This window comes from Siniperca chuatsi, linkage group LG20, assembly GCF_020085105.1.
Source record: "Siniperca chuatsi isolate FFG_IHB_CAS linkage group LG20, ASM2008510v1, whole genome shotgun sequence".
Lineage (NCBI taxonomy): Eukaryota > Metazoa > Chordata > Actinopteri > Centrarchiformes > Sinipercidae > Siniperca > Siniperca chuatsi.
In genome coordinates this window covers 16,191,202-16,214,453 of record NC_058061.1, presented here as the reverse complement: position 1 = coordinate 16,214,453, position 23,252 = coordinate 16,191,202, and the positions used below count along the sequence as shown (strand labels likewise).

The 23,252-nt window shown below is 42.5% G+C and overlaps 2 protein-coding genes across 4 annotated transcripts; both read left to right on the top strand.

The window, feature by feature from the left end:
* Positions 1-238: 238 nt before the first annotated feature.
* LOC122867756 (cytochrome b-c1 complex subunit 2, mitochondrial) lies at positions 239-7,064 on the top strand. 2 transcript variants are annotated; one of them, XM_044178939.1, is made up of 14 exons: positions 239-380; positions 1,717-1,803; positions 2,268-2,417; positions 2,631-2,695; positions 2,791-2,847; positions 3,034-3,158; positions 3,887-3,984; positions 4,075-4,132; positions 4,279-4,374; positions 4,520-4,719; positions 4,867-4,947; positions 5,091-5,167; positions 6,347-6,500; positions 6,697-7,064. In XM_044178939.1, exons 1-14 carry the CDS (start codon positions 348-350, stop codon positions 6,778-6,780), a joined length of 1,365 nt encoding a protein of 454 aa, XP_044034874.1. In that variant the 5' UTR covers positions 239-347; the 3' UTR covers positions 6,781-7,064. The 2 variants fall into 2 exon arrangements, with proteins under 2 accessions (XP_044034874.1, XP_044034873.1); XM_044178938.1 differs by lacking the exon at positions 1,717-1,803 and adding an exon at positions 1,839-1,940 and having other exon boundaries at positions 244-380.
* Positions 7,065-7,381: 317 nt separating this feature from the next.
* LOC122867760 (uncharacterized protein C16orf52 homolog B-like) lies at positions 7,382-23,205 on the top strand. 2 transcript variants are annotated; one of them, XM_044178943.1, is made up of 3 exons: positions 7,382-8,368; positions 18,680-18,892; positions 21,846-23,205. In XM_044178943.1, the coding sequence occupies exons 1-3, from the start codon at positions 8,263-8,265 to the stop codon at positions 22,028-22,030; spliced, it is 504 nt and encodes a 167-aa protein (XP_044034878.1). In that variant the 5' UTR covers positions 7,382-8,262; the 3' UTR covers positions 22,031-23,205. The 2 variants fall into 2 exon arrangements, with proteins under 2 accessions (XP_044034878.1, XP_044034879.1); XM_044178944.1 differs by lacking the exon at positions 7,382-8,368 and adding an exon at positions 9,790-9,829.
* The last annotated feature ends 47 nt before the right edge of the window (positions 23,206-23,252 follow it).

Below are 23,252 nucleotides of genomic sequence, written 5' to 3'. Positions count from 1 at the left end.
ACCTTCTCCCATGGAATACCGAGAAAACGTTTCCTATAGGTGGTGAGATGAGGAAAAGAAACTATCTCCTTTTGAAATAGACCGGATAGCTCTATATTTTTTAAGGATTGTAAAAAAAAAACAACTGATTTTGAACTGATTTTCTGAACACATCAGTACGCTATTGTTCAATCTTTACTGTACAGCTTGTGGTTGTCACGCTCTATTCATCTCCGTGGCAACAGAGGGCGCACGCTCATTGGCTCAGCGGTACTTTTTCGAGGAAAGGAACGCGCTGGGCATTCTGGGTAGGGCACTTTCACGCCAGCCATATTGTTCCATCGTCCTGACTGAAGGAGAGAGGGGATATGAAGGGGATTCGGGGAATCAGTCAGCTATCGGTAAGGACTCAGCTAACCTATCTTATATATTTGTGTGTCGGGACAGGTGCACACGCATCAGACGTGCGTTTCGCTCTTTGCGTGATTGTCCGAAGGTGTAAAATTTCAGGGTCGTGTCCGGGACAAGGTGTGATGAAGAGCAGACGAGGAAGCAGTCAGCTGAAGCTTGTCACGACTCTGTGCTCAACCAGCACTAAACCAACCGATATCGTAACATAATGAACACCAGACAGGTCGGGTCGTTACACGTTTAAACTACTGTTAAACATAATTCACTCAATTCGGGGTCTACAAAACTCAAGGTGCTCAACATTAAAACGAATTTAGAGCTGGTTAGCTTATTGTAGACTTAATTTAACATCCCTTCCACAACAAATTTTGACGTGAGCTGAAGCTTGTGTGGCTCGCTTACCTTACACTTATATTTTAACTGTATTACCCATAATATTCAACTTTATTAACATTTGAGACTTGTGTTGTGTGGCATTGAACAACATCATCATTAACCAACAGTGCTTTCTGTTGTTACAACACTAACCTCATGTGGTGAACAACCACATATCATCCCAGCTCAACAACCAGACTACAACAACCACTACATTTTTTTAAAACATAAAAATATATTTTGAACAAGTTCGTGGTGAATTGGTATGATTCTCTATGTGTATTGAAATAAGAATACAAGGTGTTTTAATATGTTGATTCAAATACAAATATAGACCTACAATTATTTGTGAGTTTTACATTTGCTGTCAAAAGTCAGAAATCATCTTAAAAGACCAGAAGGTCCATTTAGTAGCTAGTTCTTGAGCTTTAGAACATATCAAATGATCTTCAACAGCAGATGGTGTTGCTCAGTTGCCATGGAATTACAGATGTTTGAATTTCCATTTTTTTCTTGCTTGAAATGCCTGTGCTGATGAAGATCATGTGAAAGCTCCTGAAGAGATACTAAATAGACTTTGTGGTGAGATTATTTTGTCATCTGTCTGAAGTCAGTTCAGGGGCAGTTGCTAGAACTTCAGTTTTATATATGGTCTACTATAGGAGTTGTAACAAAATGAAGAATTAGAAGACATACAGTATTTTAACAGCACAGAGGAAGGAGTACAGGGTGTCCAGCTACACTATATGTACTGTATGAGGAAGCAAACTGAATAAAACTATTAGTTTTGTAAAAGTATGTTGTGTATGAGAAGCATATGTGGACAGACGCCACTCACTTAAGAATCTTTCATGCCTCTGATTTCTTTTCTCCTAAAACTACCCTCGCATCATCAAGCCAAAAACACGTTAGTTGTAATGTCCCGCCTTCCCATGTTCTCTGTTTTTCCAGACAAGGCTTTACGCGGCCCAGGCTGCCCGTAAGGTGGAGTTCATTGGGGCCGCCGAACACGTTAAGTTTCAGCCGCAGGATGTGCAGGTCAGTGGTTGTTGACTTGTCTTTCTTCTCCACAGAGACGCTTCTATGCAGCTGCCAGAACAGGCCAGTCCCTTGCCCAGCCCCTGGCTGGCCTCAAGCTCTCTCCAGGGGCTGCCCACTCCTACCAGGATGTCCATGTATGTTGGGGAGTGATGAGGATGGCTGTGCTGGGGTTGGTTGGGTCCAGACAGTGTGGTTTTGGGTCTGAGAATGAAGAGATTAGTTGGTTGGTCTATAGAAAAAGACATATGTTGCTTATGTTTTATGCTTTAGCTGTTTTTCCCTTCTCATTATGTTGACTATAAAATGTCAAATCATCTAACTAAATATCCAAATGATCTTAGACGACCTTTTAAAATTGTACACTGAGGCTTACTGGCTGACATGTTTTAACTAAATGTCTATCTATATTTGATGGAGATGATGAAACTAAAGGATGTCTCTATATGTGTCCTTCTGTCCAGGTGACCAGACTGCCCAGTGGACTGGTGATTGCCTCCCTGGAGAACTATTCCCCAGCCTCCAAGATCGGTGTGTTCATCAAGGCCGGCTGTCGTTATGAGACCCCAGACAACCAGGGGGTCACCCACCTCCTCCGGCTGGCCTCTAGCCTGGTATGATACTATATACTTGGTGTATTTTGAGTTTGGTACGGTTGAATACAACAACTGTATTCACGTGGTCGTCCTTTCTCCCGAGTTTTAATATAGTATTATTCATATAGCTATAAAGCACAAGAGCACGAATGTACCCAATGTATATTTTCGAGCATGAATGTTTGCCTTCTGTCTCCGCTTGGTGTTGACTTGGCATTTGTACTTTTCCAGACAACCAAAGGAGCTTCAGCTTTCAAGATATGTCGTGGTGTTGAGGCAGTGGGAGGCAGCCTGAGGTCAGTCACCTCCAAGAAACGTCATAACAAACCACTGAATACAAGTTTGATCAATATTCTTATCTGGATATCTGCACGTTTGTGTTTCTCTGCAGTGTGACTTCATCCAGAGAGAACATGATCTACACCGTTGACTGCTTGAGAGATGACATGTGAGTCTTTTGAATAATATCAAAGTTGGGAATAATACTACACAAGTCAGAAATGAACCGGGAGCGTGAAATATAGGACTGTTCACTGGAGAGGCAGATTATGCTGCAGAAGTGGTTATGTTTTCCCGTTTGATGGCACAGTTTCAGCACTTCATATCAATACGCCTCTTCATTGTTTGTCTGTAGTGACACAGTCATGGAGTATTTGATCAACGTGACAACAGCCCAGGAGTTCCGGCCGTGGGAGGTGTCAGACCTCACGCCCAGAGTGAAGATGGACAAGGCCCAGGCTGCACAGAGCACTCAAATAGGTGGGCCTTTATTTCCCTTGCAATACACACGCAGGCTATGTTTATTTGGCCTGCAATGATCTGACAGTGAACCTCATCCCAAATAAGTTTAGATCTGTATGTCCACATTGGTTGATCATAGAACTACTTACTTTTTATTCTCACTTGCATGCTACAGAGCATAGCCTGTTTAATGACCAAAGATGCCACTTTGATTACACTATAAGTAAGGTGTAGATTCAGACAGTATTTGGTATTACCAAGCAGTAAGTGTCGCAAAATGTTGTGGAAAAAGCTGTAATTGTTTGACTGAGTTGTATACTGTGCGTGTCAGAAATGCCCTTCACTAATGAATCAAAACTGGTATGCCACAGGTTTTAATTCAGTTATTCTTTTTGGATTAAACAAATCAGAAAATGCTGTTTTACAAGGCAATGTGTTTTTACAAGTACTGCTACAATTAAAGCTGCAATCCTTAACTTTGTCCTCGCTATAAACTACAGCAGAGATGATAAAGTTGCTTCATGTAATTGTTGGTGAACAATTTCATCAAAAGTCTGGTAATTTCCATGAAAATCTGTTATTTACTCAAGTAACAAAAATGGATGGCATTAGACAGGGGCACCAAATCCAATCACTGCACCATACAGGCAGATATAATGACTTATTAATTAGGAAGACATCACACATTTTAGCTTTGACATCAGAATATTGCAGTTTGTGATCATGCCTCTTTCTGTCTTTTCTAGGTGTGGTTGAAGGTCTGCATGGGGCTGCTTACAAGAATGCTCTCTGTAACTCCCTGTACTGTCCTGACCACATGGTTGGCAACATCCAGTCTGAACATGTAAGTATTTTTCCACTGTTTATTCTTTAAGACTTATGGTGTTAACATACCCATTTAAACCCTCTTTCTGACGTTTGTATTTTTCTCCAGCTGCACCAGTTTGTCCAGAACAATTTCACAAGCTCAAGAATGGCTCTTGTTGGACTTGGTAAGGGTCATTATACCTTTTTAACATAATAACACTATAATGATATCAGTACTGCTTTAACTGAAATAGATGCTAAAGTAACATACCCAGTGTTTTCATAAATGACCAAAGGATTATTAAGTCTATGTTGTTCGTCTTTTCTTCAGGCGTCGACCACACAGTGCTGAAGCAAGTTGGGGAGCAATTCCTCAACATTCGCAGTGGGGCCGGCACCACAGGGGCCAAGGCTCAGTATCGTGGAGGTGAGTTCTACAGATGTTGTGAAAAATCTGCACATTGGTCCCACGCCACTTGGAGTTTTACTACAGCCTTAATACTTCCAACTTAAGAAAATTTATGTAACATCCTGTATGCCTCCCTGTCTCGACTCCTCCTTCCTCTCTCTAGGTGAGATTCGTCTGGCCAGCACCAGCAGTATGGTCCACTCAGCGGTGGTGAGCCAGTCAGCAGCAGCGGGCACCAGCGAGGCTCTGGCCTTCAGTGTCCTGCAGCATTTACTGGGAGCTGGTCTGCATGTCAAGAGGGGCTCATGCGCCTCCAGCAAACTGGTCCAGGGTGTAGCCAAGGCAACTGCTGACCCCTTTGATGTGGGTGGTTGTCAGTTTGTAACATAAACTGGCTCAACATGAGACCATCGCAGTGTTTTGTGCATCTTTACCATGAAAAATCTACACCTCCTGTACAGATGTGTTCATAATTGCAACAGTACCTGTTTTTTTTTCTTTTCTGAACAGGTCAGTGCTTTCAATGCAAGCTACTCTGACTCTGGTCTGTTTGGGGTCTATACCATTTCCCAGGCTGCAGCCGCTGGTGATGTGAGTATCCCATATTTATGACAAGAGTCTGTTCACCAGCACAAACTGTTCCACAAAGTAGCTGTAGTCTGTATTTTTTTCAAAATGAAACTGGAAAGGGTCAAATGTCTTGACGTAATCTCTGTCCTCTTCTGTCTCTCCAGGTGATTAAGGCTGCTCTAGACCAGGTGAAGGCCGTTGCTGATGGTGGAGTCACAGCTGCTGACCTCACTCGGGCCAAGTAAGACACACAGACAGACAGAGACACAGCTTTGATATGATGCCTCTTTCTGACATATAATCTAAATTATGAATGCCTTGAGAAATCATGCTACCACTACTTTAAAGTCATTACTACCTCTATAGCATCTGACTGAAAATATGAGTAAGCATGAAGTATGTAGCCAGTAAGCAGTGAAGTATATTTCAATAAGCAGTTAAAGGAATAGTTTGACATTTTAGGCAATTTGCTTTCTTGCCATGAATCAGATGAGAAGATTGATACGACTCACGTATCTATACAGTAAATATGTAGCTGGAGCCAGCAGCAGGTTAGCTTAGCTTAGCATAAAGACTGGAAACATAAGGAAACAGCTAGCCTGGCTCTGTCCAAAGATAACAAGAAACAGTACTGCCCCTATAAAAAGGTGAACTGTTGTTGTACACATTGGTTTTTATACAGATTAAAGAAACAGGGTGTGTAATGTTATAATTGGTGAGCTTTAGAGATGCTGGTAGGCAGATTTTGCTTGTTGGTTTGGCTAAGTTAGCCAGCTGCCGGCGGTAGATTTTATGTTTAGTGCACAGACATCAGAGTGGTATCGATTTTCTCATCTAACTCTAAACAAGAAAGTGAATAACTGTATTTCCCAAAATGTCAAACGATTACCTTTTTAAACAGTATAATGTAATATCTGTCTGCTGGAAAAAAAGTTCAGTTAATAAACACTTACTAGGCATTTTATTTTTTGTATGTTTTGAATTTTTTCATTTAAAAACAGCAACATACAAACACAATCTCATCCCTACTAATTGGCATCATGTAGATTTGCCCAAGTGTAATTCTTGTGTTGTATGTACGTTTATCTGCTCACAAGAACCAATACACTGAAATCCAAATAGTCTCATGCCAGGCAATTTCTTGCTGTTCCAAGTTCTTACTCATGAAACAGTTGCCTCTTGGTGCCTGTTGCTGGTGCCATTCTTTGTTCTCTTATGCCATTAAACCACATTCTTAACCTGAACTGGTTAATTGTTAAACTGACACAGTACACAGATTGAAAAAGGGTACAAACTGGACATCTCACCTCTCTTTTTCCCATCATATTTAACATTTAGAAGTAAAATACATCAAGTTAAGTGAAATTGTTTTCCTCCCAGTTTGTGGCTTATGATGAGCTTGTGTTTGCTTTCTCTGCAGGGCCCAGCTGAAGGGGCAGTTCCTGATGTCTCTGGAGACTTCAGAGGGTTTTCTGGAGGCCATGGGCACTCAGGCTCTGACCGACGGGTCCTACTGCTCCTCTGAGGAAATCTCCAAAAACATTGACAACGTCTCCTTGACCGATGTCGCCAATGTAAGACATTTTGTTCTTGTCAGTGCTTGGTTATTGTCAGGATGTTAACGAAGAGATGTAGTCATACTGTATATTACTGAATTTACTTCAGTTGTATAATAATTTCAAGATTTGCTGAATCTTTCTTTTACTGTGTGAAAAATGTGTTTTGTAATTAGTAATGTCGTTCTTAACTTTTTTTGCTATTTATCTCCAGGCTGCCAAGAAATTTGTGTCCGGCAAGAAGACTATGGCATCCAGCGGCAACCTCATAAAAACACCCTTTGTGGATGAGATCTAAAGCCCTCCTCATCAGCTCGTACTGTACCTAACTCTGACGGCAAAGCAGAATTTGTTTCCTCTACATGTCCAAAACAAGGAAAAAAAGCAGAGGTCATCATCACCTTTTTGAAATGATGTTATTCTAAGATATAATGTCATAACACCACTGGGTATTTATAGGTGTTGTAACAGTATATTTTCAGGTGATGCTGCTCTGGTGCATCAACAGTGTCGTGCTCCACTCATCTCGCCACATCAACTGTATAGCTCATGTAAAATAATGAATAAATTCTATCTACCTTACAGAGTTTTAAAGTGTTTTGTTGTGGTGTTCTATGTCTTGGTTACTATAAATTGTACTATGAGTTTTAGCTTGACAGTTCATTATTGACCGTGGAAACCAAGCAGTAAACAATCCTAACTCAAGGTCTACTTACTCGCTTGTTCTTGCGCTTTCGACCGATCAGACTAAATAAGAATGAACTGTCAAGTCAACATGGATGAGAAGTCCAAGAAGGGCTCAAAATCATGGAAAATTTAAAGATTTACAGTTTGACTGAGAAAACAGTTCTGCTGATGAAGATGGTGTATTATAGATGAAAGCTCAAGAGCAAGTGAGGAAGGGGACCTCCAGTTCAGATTGTGTTTGCAACTTTTGAGTATTAGCTCTTACAAAAGGACGGTGTACCTCTCCACTGCCAAATGTGCTCAGAGAACTCCTTTAAATGATAACCCTTTGCATAATTTATGGTGATGCAAAAACTACCAGGAGCCTCGGCTATTTACGGGTGTTCTCGCGAGAGTTGACCATTACAGACGGAGACGCGAGCTGACTGAATTTTAGTTTCTATCGCTGAGAGAGGACACCATCGTCCTGCAGAAAACACACTCACTGTGCGTGCAGAACATTTTCTAGGGGCAAAATGACGGTATGCAGCATGTGAGTGTGAAGTTTTGAAGCTCCAGAAAAGCGCTTTGATGTGAGCATGGGCGGCGTTTTCCGTCTGCGTGCATCCAGGGGAAAGAGCTCCGGGGCTCCATGCAGACTCAGGAAATAAGTCGACTGCATCCATGAATCCGTCTTCACTTACAATTAATCAGCGAATAAAGCAGACTATTTCTGCAAATTCTCCACCCCCTTTCTGCAAAGGTCACCGGGATGTATCCGGAGCTAAGTAATCCATGAGCCCGGGCAGCGATCCTCTCCTCCTGGTGCTGGAGAAGGACCAGCAGGTCGTGACAGGCTCGGCTCTTGGAAGACTTATGAAAGGGAATATTTGGAAAGCACAGACTGCATATCTCACCGCCTGGGATCAAACACGATGTGCGGACAAATCGTGGATCAAACCGACCCCTTCACTGTCACCGCGAGTTCCCTAACGCTGGCTGCACGATGGGACGCGAAATAACGGGTTTAGGTTGCTGACTTCTAAATGTCCCGCATGCCTTTAGGTGAGGCAGAGACACAGAAACACTCTTACCTCCACCTGTGTCCACCGACATGGATAAACTCACCGTGATTTCAGGATGTCTCTTCCTCGCTGCAGACATCTTCGCCATCGCCAGCATCACCAGCCCGGACTGGATCAGCACTGGAGACTCGGCTGGTAGGTTGTTGGCACTTTGTTCTGAAAAAGTGGAGTTTTTACCTGTTATTGGTTACTAATAAGTGGTCAGTTCATTGGCTATCACTGGAGAAATGAAACTCTAAATCTAAACTGTCCTCTGTCCATCAACACTGGCTTTATGAGGCTTTGCAGACAACAGGAAAAATCACATTAAAAATACGTGTCAGAAGTCAGTAAACATGTCATCATTTGAAAGTGGGCTCAGACTCCAGATATAGAGCCCAATATCAACAAACTTAAAGGCAACAGTTGCACACAGAAATTCATAAATTGTCAGTAAAGTGTGTCAGAGCAGTGGTCCTCAACCTTTTTGGCTAGTTGTGACCCCTTAAGATTAAGCAGTGTCATCACAGGTCATGGTCTTTGTGTGATCATGGGTTGCCAGCAGTGAATTTTACTTTTTGGATTTGCCTGGGACCCCTTGGAGAGTCCCAACCCCAGGTTGGGAATCACAGTTTTAGAGGATTGGAGAGAAATGTTACAATGTAGTGAATGAGTAGCAACAAAACAAAAAAGGAAACGGTAATAACATCAACAATGCAGTGTCTAAATTGTCTCCTGAGTTCAGCAAAGGTCAAGCAAATGTAAAGCCCCAAGGTTTAGATTCTAAAAAGTAACAACAAACTATGTTGTGCCAGTCGTGTCAGCCTCTGCTCAGTGGCATTTTATTGTAACATGTTCAAATGTCCATGTTCTTGCAAGATCATCTTCACCCATCCTTCAATATAAAATAGGGACTGTGGCACCCACAGCATCAGAGGTTTCGCCTCAGGAGCCGCTCATGTTGTAAATGTATTCAGTCATTATTTCAGTGGACTTTAAAGGCCCTAAAAACTAATTTTCTCAATCAGCTTCTTACTGTAAGCCATTAAGTCCCACATGGAAAAACTGCATTTTCTGCCAAAGTTTGAACAGTTTTGGTTATTTTACATGGGAGATTTCCTTATTTGTGTTTGTATCTGTGCTTTTCTTACTGGTTCGAATTGGACGGGCTGAACTGTAAAAAGGTGATGTCATGTACACCAATCAGGCCTTTGCAATATTTGAATGAAAATTAGTTGACAACTGTTGGGTTGTTTGCATATGCTGCCAAACCACCGTCAGTCAAATCTAATCAAACTACACCAACACGGTTCTGATGAAGCAGATCAGAGAGAGTTTTTAAGTGATTAAAAGAGTACTCCACAGATTTAGCATTGCAGTCTTATAGCATTGTTGGACTCGTGATAGACAGTTAAAAAAAGGATAAAAATTGATGCAGCGTCTTTTTTATTCCACACGTTCTTCTTACTTGGCAAAACCTGCCTCCTACATTACCCACCATGCAACTCGACCCCCCACAGTTATGTTGCAGATTTGGGTGTGTTATGCTAGTAGCTGCTAATGTAGCCTTGAGCTGCTAGCCTCAAGCAGAGATGAGCAGCGGACTACAGGGGTCTGGTAAGCTCACTTCTTTCTAACTCCACACTCCCAGATTTGTTTAATTTTCAAACTTGTAGTCTTCAGCTCCAAGGGACGTTTACTCAAGTGACAGCTCCCTCTGGAGCCACAAAAGGCTTTATTCAACTTTGGGCAGCTACCCTTTAACCTTTAACAAATCATAACTAAGGATGATTTTCTGAACTTTAACTTTGATTGTTTTGTATTTAGTCATGGGTTTTTAATGTTATAGAGAATACTTAAGATTTGTTTTCGGGGTTAAATACATTAATTATGCACCACTAGGGACGGATGATTGTGTCTGAAAGGATATCATTTGTGGGAAGTGGGCAAATTTAGAATTAAAGTGTGTGAATACAGGTGTTGACTTAATCTTACAGCCTTCTACTTACAGTCAGCCTCCCTGATTATTACAATAAAGTAATATTAAGATGCAAAGTCCAAAAGCTAAACATTGACTAAAACTGAGGCAAACAAACCACTACAGTATATGCACAGCTGCCCGAGGCTCTTGTTAGCCTCCATCCTAATGCTACAGTAGAGCAGAGATAAGCACGTAACAGGCGTGCTGAGTGGTTGTTACGGGATTTAATTTGTTGTAAAAAATACTGATGGCAGCTGCAAGTTGTGTCATAACGAGCAGTTTTTTCTTGCATAATTAAATGAGTAACCACGCACTGAGTCTCTTTTTCTCAATCATCATAGTACAAAATGGACTGAAGCTTAGAACAACTCATACTCTGAGGGTTTTATATTCCCATTCCTCATAGTACATGACAGTGTGAAATTATTGTACTTACTGTACTAAAAGCCTTTTGTTCCTGTTTAATTAGCCAAACAGTAATTACCTGAAGGCAGGAAGTGTTGTTTGGGAATGAAGATGTGTGACTTTTAATTAGGGCCCCTGGGAGAGTAATCCTTTCCACCTGGAGAATTAAAGCGCCTCAGGCTCAGTTATGACGTATTTTATTTTGGCTATGAGTGCTTTGTGTATACGTAGAATTAAAAAACATAGAGATAGTGTTTCATAATTTTCTCTCAAACAGTGCTTCTGCACATAGCCCAGCTCTGATAAATCTATTTAGTTGGCTCTCCAGATTTTTTAAACACCCAGAAGAAGGGGAAAAAACAGAATAAACTTTCTCTCTCATCAATAAACCCAAGCTCATTGTGAATATGTACTTTGATAACTTCTAATTAGTTATCACAATCATTTAAAATCACTTGAGTTTATTATAGCTGCTGTTCAAACACTGGTGTTTTCATGAGCTGCTTTATCATTCCTAGTGCTTTGCCATCTACCACAAGGTCGGTATGCATGCCTGTTAGCACTCTGTGTGTGTGTGTGTGTGTGTGAGAGAGAGAAACTGTGCACCAATAGGAGCATATGTGCTCAGTGTGTTTGTGTTCTTAAGTGTTGTGTTGAGAGATTTGAAGCAGCAGGAGAGTGTCTGAATTTAAAAAGTGTTCACTAAGTACAGGTAAAGTTTGGCCACTTGTAAAATACACACACACACACTCACACAAACACAGTGCTCGCTAGTATACACACCACGGCTATGGCAAACATCTGATTTCACAGCTGGCAGGCTCACTCAGAGGTAAACAAATAAAATCAATGCCATGAGGTACTTTGGAGGGGAATCCCCACTCACCACTGGATACAAATCAGTTTTTAAGAAGCAGATTCAACATGCATTGTAGTTAGTTATTTCTGCATCTCAGTATTACAGTTTGTCATGATTTCTGGTTACCTTTTAAAATATTGGATAATGCACAGCAGTTGAGTGATACTTTCCATGATAGTCAGTATCAAAAATATGATGTTTAAAAAGCAAGGCATAGTTTTAAATGTAATTTATGAAATTGGAACATTTCATAAATGTCCCCCGACTTGTCCAATGGAGCTGCTCAGTGGCCAACAGATCAGACTCTGGATGACTATGTGAGTGTGTAAGTGCAGTGTAGCTGAGCTTAGAGCTTAGTACTGCTTGGTAAAGAGCATATGTGCTCAGCGAACGCACTCTGGATGAGTAAAGGTCAAAAATATATGCTGAATAAAAATATAGATTTTGGAGTTAGGGCAATTTTCAGACCCTTCTCCACACTAGGTTTAAACTGGGCTAGTCCTTTGTTCTCCTCATTTCCCTTTATCCCATTTTGAATTCAACATGCTCTATTTCCTGCTGCTTCTGTCTTTTATTAGTTTGGTAAGGCCACAGTATGACTGTCAGGACTCTGTGGGTCTGTCTTATCATGGACATCTCATGATCTTTGAACTAAAGCTTATTTTAAGTTTTATAATTGCACTAGCTATTGGTGTCGTCAGCTATTGCAAATGCCCAGTCTGTTAAAGAAGTCTCTTTCTATACAATGTTCCATAACATCGCAGACAACTGTCAGTATGGCAGGTCTTAACAACTATACTGTGGCCATTCCCTGTATAATAAGGTAGTAATACCTGAAGTACTTGTAACCAGACAAACATATACAGTTGTTGTGGCTCCTATAAAATGAAGGCATATGTAGACTTTCTCAAACATGTAAATTAAAATTACTAATATACTTTCACTTTTTCTTATTTTATTTGTATGCTGCCATGGCTCTCATTCATAGACATGTGTTTGTGTTGCTTAAGTTTTTGAATTATTGCTCTCTTAATCATAGTTTCATTTAAAACAAAAGCCACTTTCCATAATGGCATATAGCAAAAGCACACTTCAGTTTCTTGGTATGGAGTCCAGTATGCCGGGAAATGAATGTACTATTCACATTGTCCGCCACCCTGTGGTATGAAAGGATGTGTTGAGAGGGAACAGGATGTCCTGTGTATAGGGGGAATAGGTCAGCCTGCAGGAGGATGTGGTTCAGGCCTGATGTTCCCTTGAACCTGGTCCTGGTATCATCATCCAGCACTGTATCCATGATCAGGAACTGAAGCCATTTCAAGCCAACAATAAGTATTTAAAGGGCTGATTTTTATTTTCATGGTATGATGGATATGGGAGAAGCATTATGTGGGAGATGGCATGAATAAAATATGTCGTCTTCTTTGTTGTTTGTTTTTTTTTTAAGGTCCATAATTTTACTTGTACATCTTTTACACATTATATAGTTTAAAAATACTAAACAGTTAAATGTAAATTGAGGCGTCTTACTTATTATCTTCAGCAAGCAGTTAGTGCCTGCCAAGCAGACACAGAAGAAAGATGAGCTTTACACATTTAATGGATTTATTCAGGGCAATTTAAACCCAGCGACTGTGGAATTAACATAATTGTCATGATGGCCAAAATTACAAGTAACCAATATCACAAAGAATGCAGGAAAAACACAGGGAAGCACTGAAACATCTTGTAATTAGGAGGAAAATTAAATAAAATAAGCTGCTTTTGAATTAACACCTGGTACTTAAAGCCAGTAAGAGGGAGACAAAAGAATAAATGAAGTTGTGGGAGGATTTAATTTTGCATTTATGTGCTCTGTGTTGTGTGGAGGCTTCTATGTGGTCAGTTACAGTTTCTCTCTCTCTCTCTGTTGCTCTGGTGGTTCATGCCAGAACCCTGAACCTGTTTGACGTCATACATGAGGGTCACTGCTGCCGCTGGCACACCGCCCATCTGAGTGTTTCCATACCAACCTGTCCTTCGGCTCCCGGTCATTGTGGGAAATCAGAGGGACTCCTGGGAGGTCATCATGTCCTAGAGCCAGAATCAACATATGAACAAATAATGTCACATGTTGCTGTGCACTATAGAGTTTGTTATATAAAGAAAGCAAATTAGTGCGCATGCGCCAGCCCGCATGCTGCCTGTTGCTGTAGCTCCGTCTCGTCGTCTTACTTTTTCCAACTTTTAACTTTACTTTTTTCTTCCAAACTTTTGTAACTTGTGTGTAAGTGTAATTTAAACTACGCTCTTTGCGAAAATGAGGGTAGAAAGTGTTTTTGTACTTTTTTTCGCCGTGGAATTTCTTCTTCTGCTACTCGGTCGGGGCACCGCTGCAGATCAGCTGTTTGGCCGCATTGTTTACACCAGGGAACAGCTGATCGCGCTGAAGCCGGGCAGCATGGCGCCCAGGACAACCGATGTCCCCACTGAGATCTGGAGGAGGACACACCGAGGATGCAGAGGTGGAACGAAGCGGCGAGGGAAGAGAGAGAGGGTGCAGACAAAAGAGACTTAAGAATAAGAGATTTAAGCCGTGTCTGCCTTCTCTCGTAATGGGCAACGTGAGATCGCTGGCGAATAAAATGGACGAGCTAACGGCGTTAGCCCGGAGTCAGACGGAGTTCCGTGAGTGTAGCTTGATGTGCTTCTCAGAGACATGGCTACACCAGGATATCCCGGATCATAACGTTTCCATCGACGGCTTTCAGACTGTTCGGGCCGACAGGGATCACACCGGGAGCGGTAAGCGGAAAGGCGGCGGGCTTGCTGTTCTGGTCAACAACAGATGGTGTAACCCTGGTCACGTCACTATCAAGCAGAGTATCTGTACCCCGGACATTGAACTGTTAGCTGTGGGACTCCGGCCATATTATCTGCCACGTGAATTTTCACATGCCATTGTTGTGGCTGTTTACATCCCCCCCTCTGCTAACCCGGCATCGGCGTGCAACGCCACTCACACCGCCATAGCACATCTACAGACTCAACATCCGAGTGCACTCATATTAATCTCGGGTGACTTCAACCATGTCAGTGTTTCAACAACACTGACTAATTTCACCCAGTATGTGAGCTGTCCTACTAGAGAGGAGAGGACACTGGACCTGCTGTATGCCAACGTTAAGGACGCATACAGCTCTTCCCCCCTCCCCCCTCTGGGTAGGTCAGACCACAACCTGGTTCATCTTAAACCCTGCTATGTGCCTCTGGTTAAAAGGCAGCCTGTGACCACAAGGACAGTGAGGAGATGGTCAGGGGAGGCCTATGAGACACTGCAGGAATGTTTCAAGTGACAAACTGGGATGCACTCTGTGAGCCTCATGGAGAGGACATTGACGGGCTCACTGAGTGCATCACTGGCTACATTAACTTCTGTGTGGACTGCAATGTCCCAACTAAGACGGTCCATTGTTACCCAAATAACAAACCGTGGGTAACAAAAGACATCAAGGACATTCTAAATGCCAAGAGGAGGGCCTTTACTGATGGTAATAGGGAGGAGGTGAGGGCAATCCAGGCCGACCTGAAGGTGAAAATCAGGGAGGCCAAAGAGAAGTACAGGAGGAAGCTGGAGCGGAAACTCCAGCAGAACAACATGAGGGAGGTCTGGAGCGGCATGAAGACCATCACTGGCTTCAGACCGACTGGCAGCAGAGGAGTTGAAGGCAGCTTGGACAGGGCCAACGAACTGAATCTGTTCTTTAACAGATTCGACACACCGGCTCCTGCTCATCCCCTCTAACTCAGCTGCTGTCGGCCCTCAATCTCCTCTGAGTACTCTGCTCCCCCTCCCCATCAGGCTAACGCCCTCTCCAGACCGACGACTCCCCCTCCCCACCTGTAACTTCTGCTGTGTGCCTGACTGCTGACCAGGTGAGAGGACAGCTGATGAGGCTCCACTCGAACAAGGCTGCAGGCCCCGATGGCGTTAGCCCCGGGGTGCTAAAAGCCTGTGCCCCCCAGCTTTGTGGAGTCCTTCAACACGTCTTTAACCTGAGCCTGAGTCTTCAAAGGGTCCCCATTCTGTGGAAGACATCTTGCCTCGTTCCCGTGCCGAAGACGCCACGTCCCAGTGGCTCCAAGGACTACAGACCAGTGGCACTGACCTCCCACATAATGAAGACCCTGGAGAGACTAGTGCTGGAACAGCTGCGGCCCATGGTCAGACCCCTCCTGGATCCCCTTCAGTTCGCCTACCAGCCCCGACTGGGAGTTGAGGACGCCATCATCTACCTGCTTAACCGCATCCACACCCACCTGGACAGGCCGGCAAGCACGGTGAGGATCATGTTTTTTGACTTCTCCAGTGCTTTCAACACCATCCGGCCTGCCCTGCTGGGAGAGAAGCTGGCAGCGATGCAGGTGGACGCCCCCCTTGTGTCCTGGATTGTGGACTACCTGACTGGCAGACCACAGCATGTGCGGCTGCAGCACTGTGTGTCAGACAGCGTGGTCAGCAACACTGGGGCCCCTCAGGGGACTGTCCTCTCTCCCTTCCTCTTCACCATCTACACCACAGACTTCAGCTACCACACAGAGTCCTGCCACCTTCAGAAGTTTTCTGATGACTCTGCTGTGGTGGGATGTGTCAGCGGTGGTGATGAGACGGAGTACAGGGCTGTGGTGGGTAACTTTGTTTCATGGTGTGAGCAGAACCATCTGCAGCTCAATGCAACAAAGTCAAAGGAGCTGATTGTGGATCTACGGAGGACCAAGGCACCAGCGACCCGGTTTCCATCCAGGGGTCAGTGTGGACATTGTGGAGGACTACAAGTACCTGGGAGTACACTTGGATAATAAACTGGACTGGACCAGGAACACTCAGGCTGTTTACAGGAAGGGCCAGAGCCGCCTCTATTTTCTGAGGAGGCTGAGGTCCTTCAACATCTGCCGGACAATGCTGAAGATGTTCTATGAGTCTGTGGTGGCCAGTGCTATCCTGTATGCTGTTGCATGCTGGGGCAGCAGGTTAAAGGTAGCGGACGCAAACAGACTGAACAAACTGATCCGTAAGGCCAGTAACATTGTGGGGTGGAGCTGGACTCTCTGGCGGTGGTGTCAGAGAGGAGGATGCTGGCCAAACTACACGCCATCTTGGACAGTGTCTCCCACCCGCTCCATGACGTGCTGGCTAAACAAAGGAGCACCTTCAGTGGAAGACTCATCCCACCAAAGAGCACCACAGAGCGCCACAGGAAGTCATTCCTGCCTGTGGCCATCAAACTATTTAACTCCTCCCTCTAAGGATTAGTCTGTTTGACCCTAGGTCACTAAACTGGACATTGAGCATTACATCTTAATAATAATTGTGCAATATTCTGTTTACTACTCAAGTGCAATATTAGTTTTCCCTTGTTAGTTTTTCTTATTACTGTTACGGATATACCTCAATTACTCTCGACAGTACATGCACCTCCGCTTTTACTATTATTTATTACATAATTAGTGACATTGTATTTATACTGTACTTCACCATCTACCAGTAAACCCACTTGGTACTCGACACTTAGTTTATCTTATACTTATACCAACATGTTACTTAATTTATTTCGGACCTGTTTATAGTTTAAATTATCGTTTTCTCCTGTGTGCACTGACGTAAAGAAGAGCTACTGGAACAAAGAGTTTCCCTACGGGGATCAATAAAGTATTTCTGATTCTGATTCTGATTCTGAAACTCATCAAACAGGCTGCTGTAGTGCCAGCTACAGGTATGCTATAAGCTGTCTGTCATATAATGGATTTAATGTGCAGTAGACTGTGGAGTTTTATTATTAAGAGCCACTTTCTGCAATTTTGTACTGGCAAATATACCGTCTGGGGTGATGTGTTAGCTACTGTGGAGCCAGGCTAATGTTCTATCTCTTACAATCCCTAAAAAATTTATCCGATCTGAATGGGATTTAAAACCCCTGATTTTAAATCCAAAGTATTTTTCTAGAACATTAAAGCACCTATAACCGATATTTTTATAATAACAATTTATCAAATGAGAATGTGAAAACTACGCAACAATGTGATAGGGGCCACTCATAGCGATGAACCTACAGAAAATATTGCCCAAATCTGTAGCTCCCCTCAGCTTTAAAGTGGTTTGTAGTGCAGCTTATTGTTTAGCAGTCTGGCTGCAACTTTACTGTTTTGGTTCACTCTCACCACTTTCATAGCGTTGTTCTCAGCTGCAGCCGGCAGCTGTTCAATGAAAAAGCTCTAGAAACCCACTGTACACTACCTGCCCAGCACCAAACAGCATACAGACGCAGGTGAACATAGTGGCGCATATAGCAGCTAAAGAGCCGATATTTCCCACAGGAGTTGGTAGAGACCAAAACCAGAGTTAATATCGGATTCACGGTAGCCAGAAACACGACTCATAATTAATGCTAATGTTGCTCCCTACCTGCTGAATGTGTAAATAAGCAAATGTTTGCTAAAGAGTTTGCCATATCAACCTTTATATGTCAATGTTGTGTTCACAACTTGTTTCCGCCCCCAAGTGGCCAAAAAAATCAGTTATTGGAGGTTTGTAGACTAATGACTAAAAAAGCAACAATGGAGGAAAACAAAATATCCTCAGGCATTTTTATTAGGCGTTTAAGAGTCAAAAACCCAGCCAATCAGCTTCATCGGGACTGTTTGGGCGTGGTTTGATCACATTGACAGTGGTCTGGTAACAGAAGTGAACCATCTGGTTTTGATCCAGATGTTGCTAAATCCTGATGGGTACACGAAAGCATGTGAAGTGTGTTGTCGTGCTTCTGCCAGTGCTCAGCCAGCCTCCTTTGACCATGTCTTGTCAGCCAGTAGGACTTTGTCTCCAATATCAGCTTGGTGGACATCTGGGCGATTCCCATGGTGCAGGTGGAGGGATGGTTCTGCTGAACAATATAGGTCACACTCACAATTCAATGGTGTTGTGACTCACCTGTAAGAATCATTATTTTGGTGGGTTGTGGTCTTCCAGTAAATGGCTGTGAGAGACCTAACACTATTGTTTTGTTATCAGAAGCTGGTGTGTGTCCTGGCTGAAGCCAAAGAGAGCAGATTTGTCTGAGCTTGCTTTTCTGTACAGTTTGGTAATTGAGTGGTTTTAGACAGCTGAATCTCAGATTTCGATTGATGGAACAGAAATTTGTTGTTTTTTTTTAAACTGCTTTTATCCTGGTCTGTCTCCATCCAGGCTCTCTGACTGTGGGTCTGATTCGGCAGTGCCAGACCATCCACGGCCGAGACCGGACCTGCATCCCCCCGGAGCTGCCCCCAGAGTGGATAATCACGTTCTTCTTCATCATCCTGGGCATCATCTCCCTCACCGTCACCTGTGGTCTGCTGGTGATGTCAAGCTGGCGCCGCGAGGCTGGCCGATACGCCCGATGGATCGCCTTCACAGGGAGTAGGTGTTCACTGTCACCTTTTATCCTTTTACATCATAAGCAGCTCTCTTCTGTAATTCCACCCACAAATGTGTCTCTGTGATGTGTTCACACACATGCAGGTGATGCTCGTCACCATGTGGGAATTTAATCAAGAGTGTCAAAAATTTTATATTAATGCACCTCCATGTCCATGCAGTGTCCAATCCACGCTATATATATAGACGGAATTGATTTTCTCTCTTTTTTAGCAAATTACATTCCAGGGTCCATGACAATTGTCAGTCAGCAAAACACAAGCAGCCCCTTAAACATCAAATGTTCTGGATTAGAAGACTGAATGTATCAGCATTGTATCTTTTGCATCTTTTTCCTTTGGTATAAAGCATCAGCAACCTTGGTAAACATAATTGGTCTGCGTCCAGTTTGCAGCTGTTACATGATGGGATTTATGAATATCAAAATTGCTTTAATATCACGCTTAAACTTTTTAGCTGTAAAGTACCACATCAAGGTCAGAAATTAACTGCAGCTCAAGGCAAAACTGCCCATTATAGTTTATAAAATGCCCGTGAAAGTAAGAGATGCTGCTTGAGAATCTCCTGTGAAATAAATGGAGCGTACCTCGACATCAGAATTCTGCGTTTCATTTCAGGAAAGCTTTTAGTCTGGTAATTGTGAACATTTTTTAATTGACGTGCCAGTTTCTATTTTTACAGCAAAGAGATGGAGTTAGTCTGTGCTCTCTAGTTCTTGAATTTTACCAAGCTCAAAAACTGTGAAAAGTCCGCCTTCATCTCAGGCCCTATTCCCACGTGGGGCGGGGGCATCGGACGTTTTAGCCGACTGCTGTCTCTCCACATATGGTTGCAGGCATCCTCTCCATCTCACAATAAGTTTTTTATCGACAATTTTAACCTTTTTTGGGAACGATCCTCCTTTTTTAGCAGAGATGGTATCCACCCCAGCTTCCATGGCATAAAAGCACTTTCAGCAAACATTTTCCATGCAGTTACTACAGCTTCACGCCAATGACTGATCGCCAGTTGCTCCACAATTACACACTAATTGCTCCTCTTCCCCTCCAGTCTGTACCACCAGCTCCCCCTACGGCCTAAATAATTCTTGTGACAATCCAGAGAGCCCCTCTATTATCCGTGTTATAATCAATAACAGACCACCACACAAAACCAATTTGAATCTGGTTAGGCCCAGATTTTTAACTCCGCTCTTAAACATTCCTGATGTTAAAGTCCCCTGTATAAAATTTTTTTTAACTGAAACCTGGCTGATGGAAAGAGAATGTAGTCAACTTTTAGAGCTATGCCCCCCAAATTTCAGCTATTTTAACTCCCCTCGGCTAAGTGGCCGTGGTGGCGGCCTAGCTTAGAGGCTCTCATGTTTCTTATCTGCTGCACAAATCCTGTATGTTGCATTGTCATTTACCATCCACCAAAACTAAACAGTAACTTCTTGTCTGAGTTTTCTGATTTTATTGCTGCTGCAGTTGTCAAGTATGATAAAGTGATTATGGTTGGTGATTAATTTCCATGTTGATGATGCAATAAATGCCCCAGCAAGTGATTTTATTAGTGTAACTGAGTCTTTTTATTCTTTACAACATGTAAAGGGTCCCACCCATGACCGTGGCCATACACTTGACTCAGTGATCACCTTGGGCATGACAGTTCTCCAAAATTGGATGATACTACCAGCTGAAATTTGATAAATTAATAAGTTATTCACTCCTGCTACTTTCACCTGAGGAATATTGCAAAAATACGCCCTCTGTTATCTTTCCAGCAGTTGGAAATGGTAATCCATGCTTTTGCGTCCTCTCACCTAGACTACTGTACTGATCTATAGACCTGCCTAAGCCAAGATGCAGTTGCCCGGTTACAGTTAGTCCAAAACTCTGCAGCAAGATTACTCACCAAGACGTCATATCACTCTCACATCACCCCGGGTCTGATTTCACTACACTGGTTTCCGATTAAATTTAGGATTTAGTTCAAGATCCTCCTAATTATTTATAAGGCTTTGAATAATCTTGCTCCAGAATATATTAGTGAGCTACTAATGCCTTATACCCCTGCTAGGCCACTCAGGTTGTCTGAACGAGGCCTGCTAGTTTTACCACGTTCACGACTGAAAACACGAGGGGACTGTGCGTTCGCTGTCCTGGGTCCCAGGCTGTGGAACAGCCTCCCCCTGGGAGTCAGGTCAGCAAACTCCCTTGGATGTTTTAAGTCACAGCTGATCTCTTTTTTAAGTGTTTTTGTGCTTGAGTCATGTACCCTATTGTTTTATGTATTCTTTTCTTTTAACTTTTTATCCTGTTGTAAAGAACTTTGTAACCTAGGTTTTGAAACGTGCTATGTAAATGAAATTTTACTTACTTACTTAAAAATATGAAGCAGGTTCTCCTGAATAGACCATCAATACTGGGGGCAGTTTTTAGTTCCAAGGACAGTTTTTCCAAACACATTTTAATCCCTGAAAGCTGCCTTAAAGGGTGGTAAGGTTCCCCTGATTCTGAAGTGTTGTGGTTTTACTCAGGTACCCTGTCATTGACCCCACCATTTATTTTCATTTATTTTAACCATTTATACGTTCCTTTTACCTAACTATTTCAACTCTTACTTTTAGCTATCAATTTTAACCATTTATACATTACTTTGAGTTAATTCACCATTTATCCATTACTTTAGGCTAATTGTTTCTGCTTATCTGCTGGCTTGCTAACTATGTTTCAAGCACTCTCAACACATGGTACTCAGGTGAGGTGTTACAGCGGATATTTGGATATATTTTTTTTAATTCAAATCACAATTTCTGTTGTGTTTGATCAAATTTGTTGAGCTACTCTAAAATCTTCCCTCATACTCCTTGGCAACTGCAGAAGTACCCCTGGTTGGAAATCACTGGTCCAGAGGGGATGTTAATGCTCCTTCTGTCCTTCCTCTGTCACAGTGGTCCTGTTCTGTATGGCTGCCCTCATATTCCCAATCGGCTTCTACATCAACGCGGTTGGAGGACAGCCGTATAAGCTCCCCAACAACACAGTGGTGGGCTCCTCCTACGTACTCTTTGTTCTGTCCATATTCTTCACCATAGTGGGACTGCTGTTTGCTGGGAAGGTATGCTTGCCTGGCTGACATACCCTCCTCCTCCTTTTGTATCTTTGGAGAAACACCAACATTGGAGGCAACTTTTGTTAGAATTGACTCTTCTGTGGCAGTGTTGGAAGTATCATCAAAGTAGAACAAAACTGAGAAGCACCTGTTTGTGTTTTTCCTTTTGAAAGAATTGTCACGACGCTCGTAACTGGAGGCGAAATCACTGGGTTCCATCCGTCCATCTGTTTGTTCAGAGACTGAGCAGCCGCAGAGAGCTCTGAAATGGCTCTCATACTCATCTGTGAATGATGAGTGTTCAGTGGCGAACAGACAGGAGAATATTAAAAACCATGATGGAAATGGATTGAAACATCAGGACTTATCCGCCATCTTAAGATTTAATGACAGATGCTCTTCTCAGTCCATCAACCAAGATGCACATATTGAGATTAGACTGATGTCAGGCCTGATACTGGCCAAAGCACCAAATATTGGCCAGTCACCTCCAATATGATGGAGGTCCTTCCCTGACCACAGCTACATGGAACAATCTGTAATATATACAATGAAGTTTCATTTTCTTGGCACATTTTATTTATTTAACTGTTCAGTTATGTTTTTTGTAAAGGTATTTTTTATTAAAAGGCCTAATGTATCCAAGAGTTCACCTGCCATTAATGTGTGTGGTGGATCACTTTGCCTTAAAGAGCTGTTAACCTTAAAATAACTATAATATTGTTGAGTTTCATGGGATCAATTCTAAATTTCTGGATACATGAAATGATTTAGCATAAAAATGTTAGAACTGGAATGTAAAATGGGCTACTGGCAACATCTGTCCAAAATCTAACTCTTTATATCATTATGGGGTTGAGTAATATAAAGTTGTATCCATGGATGTGCTGCAGGAAGCTGAGCTGGTCTCTGTGATGCTGTTGAATATATGGATCAGTGGTGAGCACCAGAGCAAGACTCACATTACAGCTTTGTTATTTTTAGTGATGTAGTGAATGTATTATTCACCTTTTTGAGCATTTCCTGTTGTTTAAACACTGTATCAAGAAATGACTGAATCTATGACTAGTTTGTTTTATACATTTGGGACATTGATGCCTATTTCATTTCTGTATAAATGTCATTTTCTAGAAGCACTGTGATGTTCATGAATGAGCATGGAGGATCTCATCTCATTAAAAATGACTCATTGGAACACAGATTGTCTCAATTTGTTTTAACACCTTCTTTTAGAAGACTATATTAC